At 44.6% G+C, this 20,157-nt stretch overlaps 1 protein-coding gene across 1 annotated transcript in view; it reads left to right on the forward strand.

The window, feature by feature from the left end:
* LOC130115238 (WD repeat-containing protein 49-like) overlaps positions 1-20,157 on the forward strand; it is an 86,812-nt gene that overhangs the window by 34,849 nt on the left and 31,806 nt on the right. The window contains exons 7-12 of the mRNA XM_056282856.1: positions 2,009-2,173; positions 2,613-2,761; positions 2,964-3,194; positions 4,284-4,448; positions 12,261-12,376; positions 15,154-15,284. Of these exons, the coding sequence (XP_056138831.1) occupies positions 2,009-2,173; positions 2,613-2,761; positions 2,964-3,194; positions 4,284-4,448; positions 12,261-12,376; positions 15,154-15,284 (957 nt within the window). The remainder of the gene's footprint in view (positions 1-2,008; positions 2,174-2,612; positions 2,762-2,963; positions 3,195-4,283; positions 4,449-12,260; positions 12,377-15,153; positions 15,285-20,157) is intronic.

The raw sequence follows: 20,157 nt of genomic DNA on the forward strand, positions 1-20,157 counted from the left end.
GGTGCATCCAGGACATTCTGTTGCGGATGGGGAGCTGAAATACTGTGTTTGTGATCAGAAGCCCATGTTTTGCGTGGGTCTGAAGAAGTAGCAATCCATTGCTGTTGCAGCTTCCAACTCCAAGCTTTCTGATCACGCCTTCCCAGGAGATGCTGTCTGTGCCAACTCTTGCATTAAAATCACCAAGAATGATTAGTTTTTCAGCGCCAGGAACGTCAGCAATGACAGTATTCAGATCTTCATAAAATGTATCCTTTATCTCATCCGGGTTGGTCATCATGGGTGCATAGGTGCTGACAATGGTGACAAATTTCTTTCCCTAAGAAAGGGGGAGTCTCAGCATCATTAGGCGATGACGCTGAGACTCCCCTTAAATGGATACAAGGTGGATACAAGGTGGCTGAAAAGTATATTCTCCACAGGGTTGCAGGGCACATTCGTTGTGACAGGTTGGTGAGTTCTGGGATCTGGAAGGACGTCTCAGTAGAGCTGCTGCTCTTCTACATTGAAAGGAGTCAGTTGAGGAGGTTTGGGAACTTGGTAAGGATGCCCCTTGAACAGTGTCTCCCTTTGGAGGTGTACAGAGCACAACCAAATGGGAAGAGATCCCAGGTCAGATCTCGGACATACCTGAGGGATTATGGCTCCCAACTGGTCTGATACCGCCTGGAGCTCCCCCAGGAAGAACCAGAGGGAGTTGTATGGGAAAGGACATTTGGTCTAATCTGCTCCATCTACTGCCACTGTGACCTTTTAGTAGAAATAGTTAGAAGGTGGACAGATGGATGTGTATGTAGCCTACTGTGTCATGGTAGTATTGAACATACTGAAATATGGTAGACATGTGTGACAGTGAGAAAGAGAGACACTAGTAATGACTCCTGGGATGATATTTTGAAGATGCATTGATTGGCCTGGAAATGTGACAAAGTAAGGAATCTTGGCATCTGGGTGGATTGGTAGTCTATTCCGTTGCCTACTAACACAGGGATCACCGGATCGAGTGCCCACGTTAGCTCCAGCTTGGTCGGGAGTCCCTACAGATACAATTGGCCATGTCTGCGGGTGGGAAGCCAGATGTGGGTAGGTGTCCTGGTCGCTGCACTAGCGCCTCCTCTGGTCAGTCAGGGCACCTGTTTGGGGGGGAGGGGAAACTGGAGGGAATAGCGTAATCCTCCCATGTGCTACCTCCCCCTGGTGAAACTCCTCACTGTCAGGTGGAAAGAAGCGGCTGGCAACTCATGTGTATCGGAGGAAGCATGTAGTAGTCTGCAGCCCTCCCTGGATCAGCAGAGGGGGTGGGGCAGCAACTGGGAAGGCTCGGAAGAGTTGGGTAATTGGGCAAGTACAACTGGGGAGAGAAAGGAGGAAACCCCCCCCCCCCAAAAAAATAAAGAAAGCTTAACCTTTTGCCATTTTGACATGCCAGTTTGTACTAACTTGGAAGGCAAAGCAGCTTCTTGTGGAGATTTGTGGCATCCAATTTATCCAATTTGGTTATTTTGAATAAAAACTTACAATTAAGATAGATGGCAGGGCAAAATATAGTGTACTTTCTGTAATATCGTCTAGTGGAAAATGGAGTCTAATTCATGTCAATGCTGAGCAGTTGGGTTGAGTTGTTTCAGTCCACATCATGGTCGGGATCACTGCACTTCCAATTCAGTTACTTAAGGAAGTGAATTACTGTTAAAGTTCAACACTGAAACATTTTGGACCAGAAGTTAGTAATATCCAAGCTGTAATGAAAACTATAAATGAAGGTAGTGCAGCATCTTTTGAATTATTCTTTAAGATATTTTAAAAATCTTTAAATTTATACCAAACCTGCTGTTAATGTTGACATCATAGCACTTATTCACTCTGCAAAACCCAACTAACATACACACTCACACATCTTCTGCTGGAGAATTTGAACTTTATTCATTTAGCAGTTCTTGCTGTAGAAAATGAAGTTGGTAATTTAGATTTTGCTTACATTTAACTTTTACTTCCTGCGCCCCTGCAGTACGTTTCCTGGGCTCTCTGCAGGCCTTTGTATCATGCAGCAACAGCCCACACAGTAGTCTGGTGATTGGCTGGAGGGAAAAAGAAAGGCCTCTACAAGTGACCTCTTTCCACACGCAGATGGGAGTTGAAGATCTTGACTACCACCATGGACTCAAGCAGATCGGTGGGAACAAATGCATGAATACCTGTTTGCATGCACACACATGCCTTCCTAAATTATATGAAAATTTCCAATATTTCAGGAATGAAAAAAATTGAAATGAATTGATTAACGTTTCCCTTGTCCATCAGCTTTACATTTTTTTCTGTCTTTTTTATTATTTGAAAACATGCACATTGAACATTTTATAGTCGCAAAAACAAGCAAAGTGTCCTCTAGCTTAAAAAAAAACCCTTGGACCCTCGTGTTACAGTGATTTTCTTGTGCAATTTTTGCGCAGCGCGCACTAGTGTCTGTTTACAGACATAGAAATAAGTGCATTAAACCTCTCATGAAACATTTAAATAATTGATTGAGGTCACCTGAAAACACTTGAATGCTTTCTTGGAAATGGTTGCAGCTGGCAAATTTAGCTAATATCAGTCATTCTGGTCGGTTGCAGCCACAGCAGGAACTGACAACCAGGTCCTACTGTGGAACCCCTATGTGACCTCTAGGCCAGTGAGCGTGCTCAGTGGACACACGAGCCCCGTCACCGCGGTACGCTTTGTACTGCCAAAGAAACAGCTGCTCAGCTTCTCCAAAGATAAGGTAGGACTGTGCATGTATGTCCTTGTTTACATCTGTGGCTTTGTGCAAATTTATCTACTTGGTTATTAGACTTTGAAGTAAGTATTAGTAAAGACAATAAAAACTACTCTGCAGTTCTTCATGTGTGTAAAAGTCACAACCGTCCCTTACACGCAAATGTGCACACACACAAAAATACATACTTTTTTTTGTCCCTGTTCAGGTGCTGTGCTTGTGGGATGTGTCCAGTGAGCTGTGTGTCTACCGTCTGTCTGGTGTCTTCCCAAAGACCCCCGGGGATGCATGCACCCTGCTGTTCTTCCACGAGGAGCAGCAGGAACGCCTCCTCCTCTCCTTTCATAACCTGCTCTTTCTGCTGGACAGAAAGCAGGAGAGGCTGACCAGTCACAGACACCCTGTCACCTGTGTGCTCTATAATAGTTTGTTCAGACAGGTGATCTCTTTTGTTTATATGTTCCCGGCCATGTGTCTCCCTCTTTCTAGAGTTTTTTTTGAAGGGTAAGAGCAAGGAAAGTTGAGCAACATTGGTTACAGTAATTTGCTCAAGCAGTGAAATTCTCTAGTTAGTGCCATATGGATGTGTTTTACATCACATTGGCATGATAAGTGAAAAAATGAGAGCAGGGTTCCAGTCCGTCTTCCTGGTTTCAAACACACTTTATTGAGACAGATTGAATAAATACTTTTTTCATATTGCCAGTAGCTTAAAGCTGTAATCTTTGATTTTCCTGATCTGTCACTCCTCTAGTAGCAGAAACTACAAACGAGGTGTAGCAGCCATTGTGACTTGTGTACCATCAGCTCACCCTTGTGAAAATGGCATCCTCTGACCAAAGCTAACACAGGCATCTAATGTATTACAAACTACATCAAACTAGATGGGAACACTCTTCTACAGTGATACTGATTGTAGAATTGGTAGATTAATTGTCCGACAGAAGAAGCATTGCACTGTCATCATATTTCAGTCTGTTTTCCTGTTTGAGTGGAAACATGTTTACAGCTGAACCAGTGTTCATCCTACCTGGTCAAACATTTCAAGAGTGGTATACGGAGAATGTCTCCAACCATGGTTAAGATGCCAGTTAGTGGTGACTCCACATATATCGGAGGAGACGCGGTAGTCTGCAGCCCTCCCCGGTTGGCAGAGTGGGTGGAGCAGTGACTGGGACGGCTGGGAAGAGTTGGGTAATTGGCCGGATACAATTGGGGAGAAAAAGGTGGGGGGGAACCCCAAAATATATATATATAAAAAAAGATGCCAGTTAACATTATGTAACCTGACTACATAGTCCAGATGGATAAAATAACTACTTAGTAATGGAATAAAATCCCAGATTTCAGCTTTAAACCACATCTAATTTTTCCACCTGTGGCTGAAGCACATAGAATGGTTGTGCAACATAAGACTCGTCACTGAATAAGAAAATCTAACTCGCCTCCCTCTCAAAGCTTGATGTCCTTATTGTCCTGCCGTTACTCTTGGTCAGTCTCTCTCTCTCTCTCTCTTCCTCCTCTCCAGGTGGTCAGTGGTGATTCTTCCTCCTCCGTGGTGTGCTGGCTAGCTGAGACGGGCCAGAGGGTCAGCCGGTTCCACCGTTGCCATGGCGACTCCGCGATCTCTGCCATGTCGCTGGATGGCATGCAGACCAAACTGTTTACTGCAGGGAGTGACGGAGAGGTCAAAGTGGGTTGATGCACATGAGTGCACACACATTTAGCAAATTTGCAATCACAGTGGACTCCTAAATAAAATGCAGCATCTAAAATGGGACAAAAGAAGGGCCAAAATTTCACAAATTGGATAATATACATAGAAACTGTGCATTACCCATTTTTTACAGCTTAATAAAATTAGACCTTTATTGAATGAAACACTCATTCCAAGACTCTCTGAAATATAGGGTCATTTTGACCTGATATTTCCCGTTTTCCTTTTCTAGCCTTTTGTGTCTTTTTCAACAAGGTAATGAGATTCAAGATTCTTTATTTGCTACATCTCATTATAAAAGTACAAGAGAGTAAAATTCTTGTGTTTCGGCTCCTCAACACTGCAGCAACAATAGTAATAAAATAGCAACAAAACAGAAAAAAAACAGTAATAATTGTAAAATACTGTGTGGTGTATGTAAGGTGCTGTGTGTGTGTGTAGGCCCAGCCTTAATAATGTGCATATGTGTGTGTAGTTGTTTGCATATTTGTGTGTGTTTGTGTATGCCAAGCTACGTGTGTGTGTTTGTGTGTGTGTGTGTGTGTGTGTGTGTGTGTGTGTAAACTGGTAATAATAATAATAAATCAATCTTATATAGCACTTTTCTAACACTCAAAGTTGCTTTGCAATAAACGGGGTGAAACAAGACAATAGATAAACACAACACAAACATACAGAGGTGGATGGGAGGGGGGGCTATGAGAGAGAGAAGCGGCAGCCACACACGACACCAACAGTACTCTCCAACTTAAACAGATACAAAAGGGTAAGAAAAACAAAAAAACAACATCACTGTAGACGTTGATTTTCTGTAGGGGTTTACTCCCGTAGCCTATTCCTCTCCCGAGGTAGTCACTAGGCAGTGGCACTATTTAACCCATAGCTGGGGGGCTGGTTCATGGGCATCAGGGAATATCTACACACTGGTGGGCCTGCCTACCGCACGTCTAGGGGCCAGACCTCCTCCGACTCCCTTGTAGTTCAGCCAGGGTCCAAGGTGTACCCAGTTACCGTGTGTCACCATGAGGAGGCACTACATAAGACTTACTGTTGGAGAGGCTATGTACTGGCAGGGAGAGACTCACGTGCTCGGCTCTCCTATTCGCATTTCTGCTAGCCAGCGGTGAAGGTTGAGAGTGAGACGTGACAGGCACAAAACACTACACCAACACACTAGATGCTTCACAACAACCCAATTCCTTACAGAATAATGTCAGACACAAACACAAACTGATGATCTGGTGAAGATCATAGGTCAGTACCAGTCAGTCCGGCATCAGGCTTAGTGCCTTTAATGTTCTTTGTTCAAAAGCCTGGTTGCTTGGTGGAAAAAGTTGTTTCGGAGCCTACTGGTCTGGGCTTTGAGGCTGCGGCACCGCTTGCGTGATGGTAGCAGCTGGAACAGTCCATAGATGGGGTGGCTGGAGTCTTTGATAATCCTATGGGCTTTACTGACACAACGTCCATTGCATATGGCCTGGATGGAGGGAAATTCGCATCCACTGATGTGCTGGGCTGTCCACACAGCCCTCTGCAGTGTTTTGCGGTTGTGGGCAGTATAGTTCCCATGCCAGATGGTGATGCATACAGTCAGGATGCTCTCGGTTGTGCCTCGGTAGAAGGCCCGTAGAACCCTGGGCCCCATGCCGAACTTCTTCAGTCACTTGAGGTGAAAGAGGCATTGCTGTGCCTTTTTCACCACATGGCTGGTGTGTTCATCCCAGGTGAGGTCCTCGGTAATGTGGACACCGAGGAACATGAAGCTCTTGACCCTCTCTACAGCAGTCCCATTGATGGTGATGGGGTCCAGCCTCCCCCCTCTCTGCCTGTAGTCCACAATCAGCTCCTTGGTTTTGTTGACATTGAGGGAGAGGTTATTCTCCTGGCACCACTTTGTTAGATTGTTGACCTCTCTCCTGTATGCTGTCTCGTCATCATCGGTGATCAGTTAGACTGAAATCAGTAGTTAGATTAAACTTTTCACATCTAAAAGTCTTAACGATGACATAAAAGGTTAAACAATCTTTATATTATTGTGTTTTTCTACCTTTATGTATAAATGTTCTCAGTTGTCTGAAGAACTGTGAGGGAGTGGTCTTGTCATCATTAATATTCATGAGCTGACATTTGAGTGACAAGAACAAGCAAGGGTTGGCGGTAAAGTGAGCGGGGTTTCACACTGATGATTTGATTTGATTGGCTGCATGTAAATGAATGTGTTTGCTGACATCATGAGTGTCAGAAACATGATCAGCTCTGAGAAGTTGAACTATGAGGAACTCTTTTAAAAAGAGACTGAACTGAATTGGGTTTTTTTTAAATTATTATTTTCCCCCTTTTTCTCCCCACTTGTACTTGGCCAATTACCCCACTCTCCTGAGCCATCCCAGTCGCTGCGCCACCTGCTGTGCCAATCTGGGGAGGGCGGCAGACTACCGCGTCTCCTCCGATACATGTGGAGTCGTCAGCTGCTTCTTTTCACCTGACAGTGAGGAGTTTCGCCAGGGGGACATAGCGTGTGGGAGGATCACGCTATTCCCTCCAGTTCCCCCTCCCCCCTGAACAGGCACCCTGACCAACCAGAGGAGGCGCTAGTGCAGCGACCAGGACACATACCCACATCCAGCTTCCCACCCGCAGGCACGGCCAATTGTGTCTGTAGGGACGCCCGACCAAGCAGGAGGTAACACGGGGACTCGATCCGGTGATCCCTGTGTTGGTAGGCAACGGAATAGACCGCCATGCTACCCGCATGCCCAACTGAACTGAATTCTGAAACTGAATTCTACCTTTAATAGATTTTTTTGTTGATAGAGACTGTGCAAAATACATGATAATTAAAGTAATAAGTGAAGAAAAAATTAGTTTTTCAATTTTGGTCGGACTTTTAACTGTCCTACTCTGTTTAAGCGACTTTACATCTTGCATAGTGACTGTGTGCCCACATCCAGGAAACTCTTAAGCAACTTTTGTTGGGCCAGAGGATGCTGAAGGAAAATGTCCTCTCTCTGCTTGTGTGCATGCATGTAAATGCGAGTGAGCAGTTCTTGGTAGGGGTACGTGCATTTTTGGGCGAAGCTGTGCAGATGTGTGTGTTAATCCTCAGTAAGACTGCTCTTACATAACTCCCGTCTGCCTTAGCTTGTCTTTCTGCCCTTTTGGGTTGAAGATGCCACAACACGTTAGTTTTGAATATTTTCTGCACATTTTAATTCACACACACACACACACACACACACACACACACACACACACACACACACACACACACACACACACACACACACACACACACACACACACACGTAAACTTGCCTTCCTAATTCCTTTTTTGTCTGGTTTCCAGCAACGTCAAGCAACTGCAAATCATTTCCACCCCAAAAACTTTAACTTCTATGACGGGTGTCTGGTTCCCAGTGCACAACCCCCCCCCTTTTTTTTCCTCCCCAACCGTATCCGCCAATTACCCGGTTTTCCGAGCCATCCTGGTCGCTGCTCCACCCCCTCTGCCAATCAGGGGAGGGCTGCAGCCTACCACATGCTTCCTCCAATACATGTGGAGTCGCCAGCCGCTTCTTTTCAACTGATAGTGAGGAGTTTCGCCGGGGGGACATAGCACTTGGGAGGATCACACTATTCCCCCCAGATCAGGCGCCCCAACCAACCAGAGGAGGTGCTAGTGCAACAACTAGAACACATACTACATTACATTACAGGAGGATACATTTTGAGTCTCATCACCAGCCAGTCAGACTAGCTTGGTCTAGTCAGAAAGGCATGAACTGAGGTAGCCTCCTGGATGAGAGGCGAAACATTTTCACGGATATACAGTGCATCCGGAAAGTATTCACACCCCTTCACTTCTCCCACATTTTGTTATGTTACTGCCTTATTCCAAAATGGATTAAATTCCTTTTTTTTCTCATCAATCTACACACAATCCCCCGTAATGACAAAGCGAAAAAGGTTTTGTAGAAATTTTTGCAAATTTCTTAAAAATAAAAAACTGAAATATTGCATGTACATAAGTATTCACACCCTTTACTCAGTACTTGGTTGAGGCACCCTTGGCAGCGATTACAGCCTCAAGTCTTCTTGGGTATGAAGCTACAAGCTTGGCACACCTATATTTGGGATATTTCTCCCATTCTTCTCTGCAGATCCTCTCGAGCTCTGTAAGGTTAGATGGGGAGCGTCGCTGCACAGCTATTTTCAGGTCTTTCCAGAGATGTTCAATGGGGTTCAAGTCTGGGCTCTGGCTGGGCCACTCGAGGACATTCACAGACTTGTCCCAAAGCCACTCCTTCATTGTCTTGGCTGTGTGCTTAGGGTCGTTGTCGTGTTGAAAGGCAAACCTTCGCCCCAGTCTGAGGTCCTGAGTGCTATGGGGCAGGTTTTCATCAAGGATCTCTCTGTACTTTGCTCCATTCATCTTTCCCTCGATCCTGACTAGTCTCCCAGTTCCTGCCGCTGAAAAACATCCCCACAGCATGATGCTGCCACCACCATGCTTCACTGTAGGGATGGTATTAGCAAGGTGATGAGAGGTGCCTGGTTTCCTCCAGACGTGACATTTGGCATTCAGGCCAAAGAGTTCAATCTTGGTTTGGTCAAACCAGAGAATCTTGTTTCTCATGGTCTGAGAGTCCTTTAGGTGCTTTCTGGCAAACTCCAAGCGGGCTGTCATGCGCCTTTTACTGAGCAGAGGCTTCCGTCTGGCTACTCTACCATAAAGGCCTGATTGGTGGAGTGCTGCAGAGATGGTTGTCCTTCTGGAAGGTTCTCCCATCTCCACAGAGGAACGCTGGAGTTCTGTCAGAGTGACCATCTGGTTCTTGGTCACCTCCCTGATCAAGTTCCTTCTCCCCCGATTGCTCAGTTTGGCTGGGCGGCCAGCTCTAGGAAGAGTCCTGGTGGATCCAAACTTCTTCCATTTACGAATGATGGAGCCCACTGTGCTCTTCGGGACCTTTAAAGCTGTAGACATTTTTTTGTACCCTTCCCCAGATATGTGCCTCGATACAATCCTGTCTCAGAGTTCCACAGATAATTCCTTTGACTTCATGGCTTGGTTTCTGCTCTGACATGCACTGTCAACAGTGGGACCTTATATAGACAGGTGTGTGCCTTTGCAAATCATGTCCAATCAATTGAATTTACTACAAGTGGACTCCAATCAAGATGTAGAAACATCTCAAGGATGATCAGGGGAAACAGGATGAACCTGAGCTCAATTTTGAGTGTCATAGCAAAGGGTGTGAATACTTACTATGTACATGCAATATTTCAGTTTTTTATTTTTAATAAATTTGCAAAAATTTCTACAAAAACTTTTCACTTTGTCATAATGGGGTATTGTGTGTAGATTGATGAGAAAAAAAGGAATTTAATCCATTTTGGAATAAGGCTGTAACATAACAAAATGTGGGGAAAGTGAAGGGGTGTGAATACTTTCCGGATGCACTGCATACCAAGTCCAGTTGCACTTGATTCAAGTCCTTTGGATAACCATGACCTGGATGAATGAGAACATTCACAGACATTACATTACAGTCATTTAGCCGACGCTATTATCCAAAGCAATTTACAGTAAGTGCATTTAATGTAGGAAATCAGGAGAACTACTAGTCATCAGAGGTCGTAAGTGCATCTTCTCTCTAAACAAGCATCTAAGAGCAAAACCAGTGCTAAAGTAAAAGTGCAAGAAAGAGATGGGGACATACCCACATCTGGCTTCTCACCCGTAGACACGGCCAGTTGTGTCTGTAGAGACATCTACCAAACATGGGGATCGCCGGATTGAATCCCCATGTTTCATAGGCAACGGAATAGACAACCACGCTACCCAGACGCTCATTCCCAGCACACTTTGCTGGTTTCCCTTTCTCGTCTCTGTTGCAGAAAAATGTAGTTATGAGGATGCACACTGAAATCAGCATTATCATTAACATCAATATGTCGATTTGTCAACCTCACAGGCTAACTTGAGAATTTTCCCATGTAAAAACCAGATGAGTCATATATAAATTAAGGGCTGTGTTGGGGTAGGAATGGTGTGTCCTTTGTGTTGAGGCAGAGAGAGCCAAAGCTTAAGAATTTAATTCTGTTCCAATACGCTTGATAATAAAATTGAACTGGAACTTCAACATGCTCACAGTATGAAAAAACCCCATCATCTTAAAAAAAATCCTGTGTTTTGTGACATCACTGAGAAAAATCATTGCTCAAAATGGATGTGCTTGTTACCTCCGGCTTGGTCGAGCGTCCCCGCAAACACAATTGACTGTGTCTGTTGGGTGAAAGGCCGGATGCGGGTGTGTCCTGGTCACTGCACTAGCACCTCCTCTGGTCAGTCGTGGTGCCTGTTCAGGGGGGAGGGGGAACTGGGGGCAATAGCGTGATCCTCCCACGCGCTACGTCCCCTTGGCGAAAGTCCTCACTGTCAGGTGAGAAGAAGCGGCTGTCGACTCCACATGTATAGGAGGAGACGTGGTAGTCTGCAGCCCTCTCCGGATTGGCAGAGGGGGTGGAGCAGTGACCGGGATGGCTCAGAAGAGTGGGGTAATTGGCTGGATACAACTGGGTAGAAAAAAGGTGTGGGGGGGGGGGGGTGGTTATGCTTCTTTTCTTGAAACGTTATCGATATTCATCTAACAACTTGGCTTGCATCACATCCTGATAAATAAATCATGGTACAAGTACCACAACAGCTACTAACTGCTGCTACTACGACCACAAACATGACTAGTAAGTATAACAATATCAATAATCATAATAATCATAATAATGCTCCACCAAGAAAATGCAGAGAATAGATAACCATAAAACAGAATAGAGTTCAAGTATAATGACTCTGGTACAAACAACCCTGGACATCAACAACAACCATAAACGAATGGCAACACTGCAGTTCACAGAGACAAGATAAAAAAAAGTCAGATGAGATTATAAAGATTTGAGGGTTGGCAATACAGTACCATCTTGTCCCCGTGACAGCAATGGGTTTTTGTAATATGCTTTTAAAAACATGAGGGTGAAGGGCGTCTGGGTAGCATGGCGGTCTATTCCGTTGCTTACCAACACGGGGATCGTCGGTTTGAATCTCTGTTTTACCTCCGGCTTGGTCGGGTGTCTCTTCAGACACAATTGGCCGTGTCTGTGGGTGGGAAGCCAGATGTGGATGTGTCCTGGTCGCTGCACTAGCGCCTCCTCTGGTCGACCGGGGCATCTGTTCGGCAGGGAGGGGGAACTGTGGGGGAATAGCGCCACGTCCCCCTGACGAAACTCCCCACTGTCAGGTGAAAAGAAGCGGCTGGCGACTCCACGTAGTCTGTAGCCCTCCTCGCATCGGCAGAGGGGTCGAGCAGCAACTGGGACGGCTCGGAAGAGTCAGGTAACTGGCCAAGTACAACTGGGGAGAAAAAGGGGAAAAATCCACACACAAAAAAGCTCCGCCAAGGAAATGCAGAGAATAGATAACCGTAAAACAGAGCATAGAGTTCACGTCCAATGACTGTTAAAAACAACCCTGGACAACAACAATAAATGAATGGCAACACTCTGCAGTTCAGAGATGAGATAAGAAGAAGGAAAAAAAGGCAAATGAGATTATAAAGATTTGAGGGTTGGCAAAACAAGACCATCGTGTCCCGTCACAGCAATGAGTTTTTGTAATATGCTTTTACAAATATGAGGGTAAAACATTGACTTTGTATCATAAGGGCTTCGAGGTGAACCTTGAAATTGAGATTGCTGTGTTTAGACAGACCACTGTTTTGTTCCCCCTAGGTGTGGGACTTCAGTGGTCACTGCCACTACAGACTGAAGGCAGGCCAAGGTCATGATGTGACAATCTCCCAACTCCTCCTGCTGAGGAGAAGCATCCTGGTGATGGGCTGGCAGAGGTAGGGGTGTGTGTGTGCGTGTGTGTGTGTCCATTTTTCTCCCTTATTCTACAAAATCACAGCCACTCAGTCATTTGATACCAAACAAGTCAAAGCGGTCCAGGGGACAACAGTTCCCAACTCACAGCAGCTTGTATGTTTGTAGTTGTACACCGTTTCTACACTCACAAATAAACTAACCGCTCTCCATCGTCATCGTTTCACACATAGCGAGCTGAACTCAGCATTGTGTTGATGTGAAGCGATATGATTCTCTCTCCAGCTCCCCCTCGCTCGCATGCACACGCTCCCCTTTTCTTGCTCTATGGGGTCTCATGTCGGCAAAAGGAATACAGATGACAAAACGGTCATATCAAAAGGAAGCACCAGCGGTTTCATCACTCTTATCTATAATTTTTCTGCTCCTCTATATTCACCTAGACCACTGTTGACACACACGGCACTGTTTATATGAGATATGGAATTCAAAGTTCCTTTACCTTTCTGTGACTCATGGGATTCCCTGCACTTAGAAACATTCCCATTCTATGGATAAACATATCCTGGTTTACAGCCAGTCGTAACATGTACAATGCCACACAACACATTCCATGTGGTGCACAGTTTTATCCAAAACATCTCACACTGTCACCAGCACACACATGGTTCAATATCTACTGGATGGTTCCAGTAGATATTGAACCCAGCCATCCATTATCCAAACTGCTTATCCTGCTCTCAGGGTTGCGGGGATGCAGGAGTTTATCCCAGCAGTCACTGGGCGGCAGGTGGGGAGACACCCTGGATAGGCCGCCAGGCCATCACAAAACCCACACACACACATATATAAGGACAATTTAGTACGGCTGAGTCACCTGACTACATGTCTTTGGGCTGTGGGAGGAAACCAGTATCTATCAATTGAACAAAAAGTAATTAATTATAGTTGTGGAAAAAATACAGTTTGATAAAATAAAAACTTGAGGGGGGATTCCTAGGGCAGATACCAATATTAAAAGAAAATAATGGCAGACACTGACAGTTTTAAAGATGAGACACCATTACAGTATATGATACATCTTTATGGACCAGAACTTGAGGCCATTTCTCATAAGTAAAGTGAGTGGACTGCTGACAACTCACATGTGTGGCCAAAGCAACGCTCCTTTTCCCCGAAGATTTCTGTCGTTGCTGAAACAGCACTTGCCGTACAAGACAGAATAAATTCTAAAATGGAAAGCTGAAGTGGTTCGGAGACACCCCAAGTCATGTAAAGACTGGTGATAGCGCCTCTTGTCACTGACACTGATCAAGACAAGTCAGTAGCAACGGCGCCCCCTGCAATGCCTCCAGCATATACAGAGACATATCCAAATTTGGCTCCTCTACAAGAGACTATGATATAAAAACAAAAGACTCACTTGTTATACAGAAGATGGCACCTATGGTACCTAGCAGATATTGAACCCTCGCTCCTAAAATGTTATGTTCCCTCCACTACCCATTGAGCCACAGAACCACAATCTATCACTAGTTTAGCCGATTCATGTGAAGTTTTTATATTTTGTGCATACGTAAAACAAAGATGCGTTAAAACACAAAGCACAGGAAGTGGAGTAAAATAGAAAGTTTGCTATTTTTTTTAAAGTTCCAAGATGATTACAAATATTCAAGCATTGCATATGCATAATGTACACTGTTGTTTAAAGACACTAGCTTTCATGCCTGTTCCAGGTACTGACTTAATTGTCAGAGAACATCTCCATCCTTAACAAATGGAGTTTGAATCCATTTAAAGAAATTCCGTATTTGCTTTCTACTCAGTTTGTCCACAAATTTGACATTGTTACTTGACAAAACTGTCTTTCATTTGCCTTTAGTTGATAATGCCTTGGGCCAATTCCATAAAACAAAGCTCTGTGATACCAACTGCCCTGCCCCATGACACAGTATGTCTTGATGCATGTTCAGTAATAGATGGCACAATACAGAAGAGCTAACACGTCAGGCTAGGGCTTCACAGTCTACACCCATCCGCAGGCTAGTGGCCACTCTTTCAAGGATGAGGATGTGCCCCTTCTTGATAGGGAGGAATGCTGGTTTGAATGGGGAGTCAAAGAGGCCATCTATTTGAAGAGGGAATGACCATCCCTGAACCAAGGGGTGTGCGGTGTGGGGTGAGGGGGGGCTAAGAGCACATCTGCCACCATCTTTCAATGCTGTGATTGCAAACATTCCCAAATCCTCTGTGAATAGTACACATGGCCATTGTAACTCTAGTTAATGGTCACGGCATTCGCATATGAAACCAATTGTCGACTTTGGTCATGCAACTGTGCTGTTTATTAAGGGTGGGGATACCTACAGTCAGTTGATACTGACAAAGTCACTTAGATGAGTGATGAAACATTACTCCTACTAAACTTTGTGTCCAGATGAACTGATTCAACTTTCTGGGATGACACAGTAGGGAACAAGTGACTGAGGACACGTTTCAAAATGTGGGAAAAAAATAGGTATTTTTGTGTAAATGTACAGAGTCTGTTAGTTATCTATTTACTGTACATGAAACTGCATCCAACTTCATTGCTGTCACTTGCACTCATGTTTTAAAAAACCTTGTTTTAATAAGTGCAACATATAAAAGGGAATTTTTACTCCTCTTACCATTTATTCTCTCCATTTTTTCCTCTCACTTTCTCACACTCACTTTTTGTCTTTCAGTCACATTGTTCTCCCTCTATTTGTCTCAACTTAAATCTCTCTCTCTCTCTCTGTTTCTGTTTCCTACCCGGCAGGGTTTTAACAGTATTCAGGCTGCCATCATTCACCCAGGTTGTGGTTGAGCCATCCAAGTGGAATGGAGGAGTCCAGCACCAGGACAATGTGCTCTGTGCTGCATTCAGACCCCTGGAGACCCTGGTCACAGGTGTGTGTTTGTGTGTGATCAATTTCATTTATGAACTCGCACGTACAAAATACAAACAAACTCAGTGAGAGAGTCAAGATGCCACAGTCAAGATTTTCATCTTCGACTTTCCATCCATTATCCAAACCACTTATCCTGCTCAGGGTCACGGGGATGCTGGGGCCTATCCCAGCAGTCATTGGGCGGCAGGCAGGGAGACACCCTGGACAGGCTGCCAGTCTATCACAGAGCCTAAATAATTTCACTAGTTGTAAACATCAAGTGATAATAGATTCAGTGGGTTTAATAAGAGTCTAAATCAATTTCTATCGCTCACAAGTCTCGCCCACTGTTGAACACTGTCACTGCAAATTTGTTTGACTTTCTTCGACTTTCTTTCTTTTTCATCTTCAACTTGCCTTTTTCTGATATTACTCTCTAGTACTCAGAGAGGAACTCGTTAGAGTTTTCCAAATCAAAACAACCCTTAACTATTTTTGTTAAAGTTACGATCCAGAGGATTTACAAGCAAACTTATTTTTCCAGATAATCTATCGCTGGCAAATCTAAGACAACAGTTAGGAAGGAATATTTAAAGTGTGATTGCTTTGGTAGCAGCTCATTTCACGGGTGACTGTCAGGTAGGACTTGGCAGGGAAACTCAAGTTCTCTCCACCACAAAGCATTTTACATCTACAGCGTGGCAATCTAATGCATAACAAGAAGGAACGTAGCGTCAGGTTTGTAATGGAGGTGAAGCTGTTGTGGCTAACAGGCAGAAAAGGCAGAATAAGGTTGGATCATATATCTGTTGTCCGGCGGTGGGGAGGCTGCTGAGGTAACAGCACTGGTGACTCTGTTTCATCTCAAATGGATTTCTGGGGTTCAGGATGCTCCAGCACCACTGTGATTACCACATGGGCGACAGTAAACTAAAAAAAACTGATAATTACCAGGATTTTTACTTTAGTGTACCCTATTTTAAGCTGTCATCGACTGACTAGCACTCACACAGAGGAGTGCACAATGGAGTGTGTTTCCCACTGTTTCTTTGCATAGTGCTCTTCCCCAGCTGCATTACAGTGTCAATACAGGGTCACGAAGTGGAAAAAGATGGGGAGAGAGGCAGAAAGCAAAAGCGAGAAAGAGAAGAAAAGAAACAAACGGGAAAAGAAACTCCAGTCAAATAAGAAATATCTGGGAGCAGTTATCTGCTATTCAAAACAAGCGGTGTTGTTATCAAAGGACTTTGTACCCCATGTCTCTCTGCTGAAGAGCTGTGGGCATGTGTGTGTGTGTGTGCGTGTGTGTGTGTTTGCGTGCATGCATGTGTGCTTGCGTGTAGACATATGCATATTTTGTGTTCACTGCAAATTTATGAGCGAGACTTCAAGTTGTCAATGCACAATCAAAGGTGTGAGTGGATGTTTTTGTTTATTTTCCCTTCTGTTTTTTTCAGTAAGTGGTCAACAATATTAAAACAAAGCAGTAGATTACAGTACGATATTAAGACAGCAGTATGTACAACAGTTTTGTAAGATTTTGCAAAAAAGAAAAATCATAAATTAAAAAAATCTACTGTAACTCTTTGTGTTCTTAGCATATTGTTAATGAATTTTCAGATTTTTTTAGTTCAAATTAGTAGTTTATGACAGTCCCATTAAAAAAGATGACAGACATGATCTTTCCAGAATTTAGATACAACAGTACATTCAAACATCACTTAACTAAGTGACATCTTCAGTCTATTTCTGTGAATGTTCTCATTCATCCGGGTCATGGTTATCCAAAGGAGTTGAATCAAGTGCAACTGGACTTGGTATATATCCGTGAAGACGTTTCGCCTCTCATCCAAGAGGCTTCCTCAGTTCGTGCCTTTCTGACTAGACCAAGCTAGTCTGACTGGCTGGTGATGAGACTCAGAATTTATCCTCTAAGAGTCATTGTCAGAGCTATTGATATGCGTGGCTCTTTGTGTCCCGATGTTTACCAACGCCCATCGCTAACAGAGCCATAGATATGAGTGGCTCTTTTGTGTACCAATGTTTGGCCGCGCCCGTCGCCATTGGAGCTATTGATTTGCATTTGTTTAGCCGCAATGGTCGTTGGGGGTGTTAGTTTCGACTTCATTGTTCAGTGGTCATGAGAGTCATTGGAGCCGTTAGTGACCAACTGTTGTTCTTGGAGGTTAGGCTTCTTGAGTCTCCTGGTTAGAGATGAAAGGACGGCTTTGTAAGTGGGAGATAGGTGGCGTCGCAGACCTCCTCCTGTGTTGAGGGATGGTTTTTCCAGTTTCACATAGACGGCTTCCTTCACCCCTCTTTCAAACCATCTATCTTCCCTGTCCAAACTGTGCACGTTGCTGTCCTCGAAGGAGTGTGTCTTCTCTTTTAGGTGTAGATAGACTGCTGAGTCTTGTCGTGAGGAGTTTGGCCTTCTGTGTTGGGCCATCCGTTTGTGTAGTGGTTGTTTGGTTTCTCCTATGTATAGGTCAGTGCAATCCTCATTGCATTGTACAGCATACACCAGATTGCTTTTTTGGGTGTGTGGTACGCGGTCTTTGAGATGAACCAGTCTTTGTCGGAGTGTGTTGCTGGGTTTGAAGTATACCGGGATGTGGTGTTTGTTGAAAATTCTCCTGAGTTTCTCGGAGACCCCAGAAACATACGGGATGACTGTGCTATTCCTTCTGTTCCTTTTCTCCTCATCGCTCACCCATTTGGTCTTTTGGAATGTGTTGCAGTTTTCACAAAGGTCCAACTGGGGTAGCCGCAGGTTTTTAAAGTTCCCCTCAGATGTTTGTGTTCTTCTAATTGGGCCTGAGTGCTGCTGGGCACATTGTCAGCTCTGTGTTGCAGAGTTCTGATGATGCTCAGTTTGTGTTCCAGTTACAATGCCATCCTTTCATCTCTACCCAGGAGACTCAAGAAGCCTAGCCTCCAAGAACAACAGTCGGTCACTAACGGCTCCAACGACTCTCATGACCACTGAATAATGAAGTCGAAACTAACACCCCCAACGACCGTCACTGCTAAACAAATGCAAATCAATAGCTCCGATGGCGACGGGTGCGGTTGGACATCGGAGCACAGGAAAGCCACGCATATCAATAGCTCCGATAACGACGGGCACGGCAAACATCAGTACACAAAAGAGCCACTCATAGCTATGGCTCTGTTAGCGACGGGCGTTGGTAAACATTAGGACACAAAGAGCCATGGACATCTACAGCTCTGACAATGACTCCAAAGAGGATAAATTCTGAGTCTCATCACCAGCCAGTCAGACTAGCTTGGTCTAGTCAGAAAGGCACGAACTGAGGAAGCCTCTTGGATGAGAGGCGAAACGCCTTCACGGATATATACCAAGTCCAGTTGCACTTGATTCAACTCCTTTGGATCTTCAGTCTAAAGTGACTGCAGATATCCCCACCCCTTATAAACAATACAGTACAATGCATTTGCATAATGACCAAAACCAATGACAAGTTTCATATGAAAATATGATTGTGACCTTTAACTAGAGTTTCAATGGCCATGTGTACTATTCACAGAGGATTAGGGATTGTTGCAGTCACAGCATTGTAAGATGGCGACAGATGTACTCTTAGGCCCCTCTCCTCAGTTCTGGAATGGCCGTTCCCTCTTAACATAGATGGCCTCTTAGACTCCCGTTCCTCCCTATCAAGGATGTGCACATCCTCATCCCTGAAAGAGTGGCCACTGGCCTGTAGATGGGTGTAGACTGCGGATCACTGGTCTGACATGTTAGCTCTCCTGTGTTATGCCATTCTTTTGGCCATCATCTGTTTAGTTTCCCCAATGTACAAGTCACTGTAATCCTTCTGGCACTTAACAGTGGACAATATATTGCTCTGTTTGTGCCAAGGTACGTGATCCTTGGGGTGGACCAACTTCTGGCGCAGCGTGTTTTGGGGTTTGAAGTCAACTGAGACATGGTGTTTTGAAAATACATGTCTCAGCGTTTCCGACACTCCCACCACATACGGAATCACCACTGGTTTACGCTTGGGCAGCTGTTGTCCTTCACCTCTCTTCGATCGGCTGGTGCACTGTTTGGGCGTCTTCTTGGCTTTGACAAACACCCAGTTAGGATAACCACACTTAACCAGGGCCTGTTTAATGTGAAATTTCTCCCCCTTCTCCAGCCGCTGTGCTGATGGGGACATTGTCAGCTCAGTGGTACAGCATCCTGATGACTCCTAGTTTGTGCTCCAGTGGATGATGAGAGTCAAACCTTAAGTATTGATCAGTATGTGTTGGTTTGCGGTAAACATCAACAATCAAATGTCCCCCATCAGCAATTGCAATTTCACAGTCTAAGAAGGCTAACCTGTCACTTTTCACATCATCCCTTGTGAAGTTGATGTGGTTGTCCACAGAGTTAATGTGGTCGGTGAAACATGGTACATCCTGAAATTTAATTTTAACCCAGGTGTTGTCCACAAATCTGAACCAATGGCCAAATGATGTTCCTGGATAGGACATCAGAGGCCTCCTTTCCACTTCTTCCATATACAAGTTGGTCACTACAGGTGAGACTGGGGGAACCCATAGCACACCCATCCCTCTGTCTATAGTACTGTCCACAGCATGTGAAGTACATGGACTGAAGACAGTTTCAGGAGCAGACACACTTGGTCAGTGTTAAGGGTGGTCCTATTGCTAAGGGTGGGGTCATTTTGTAATTTCATATGGACTACCTACACTGTGTCATCAACAGGAACACACATGAAGAGAGACATCATAAGAGACCATTGTTTCATCCCTCTCCATAATGATGTCCCTGACCTTATCCACAAAATCCATAGTCTTCTGAATGTGATGTTCATGACTGCCTATCAACGGGTTAAGAATAGATGCAAGAAACTTTG

This window comes from Lampris incognitus, chromosome 7 (genome assembly GCF_029633865.1).
Source record: "Lampris incognitus isolate fLamInc1 chromosome 7, fLamInc1.hap2, whole genome shotgun sequence".
NCBI classification, from domain to species: domain Eukaryota; kingdom Metazoa; phylum Chordata; class Actinopteri; order Lampriformes; family Lampridae; genus Lampris; species Lampris incognitus.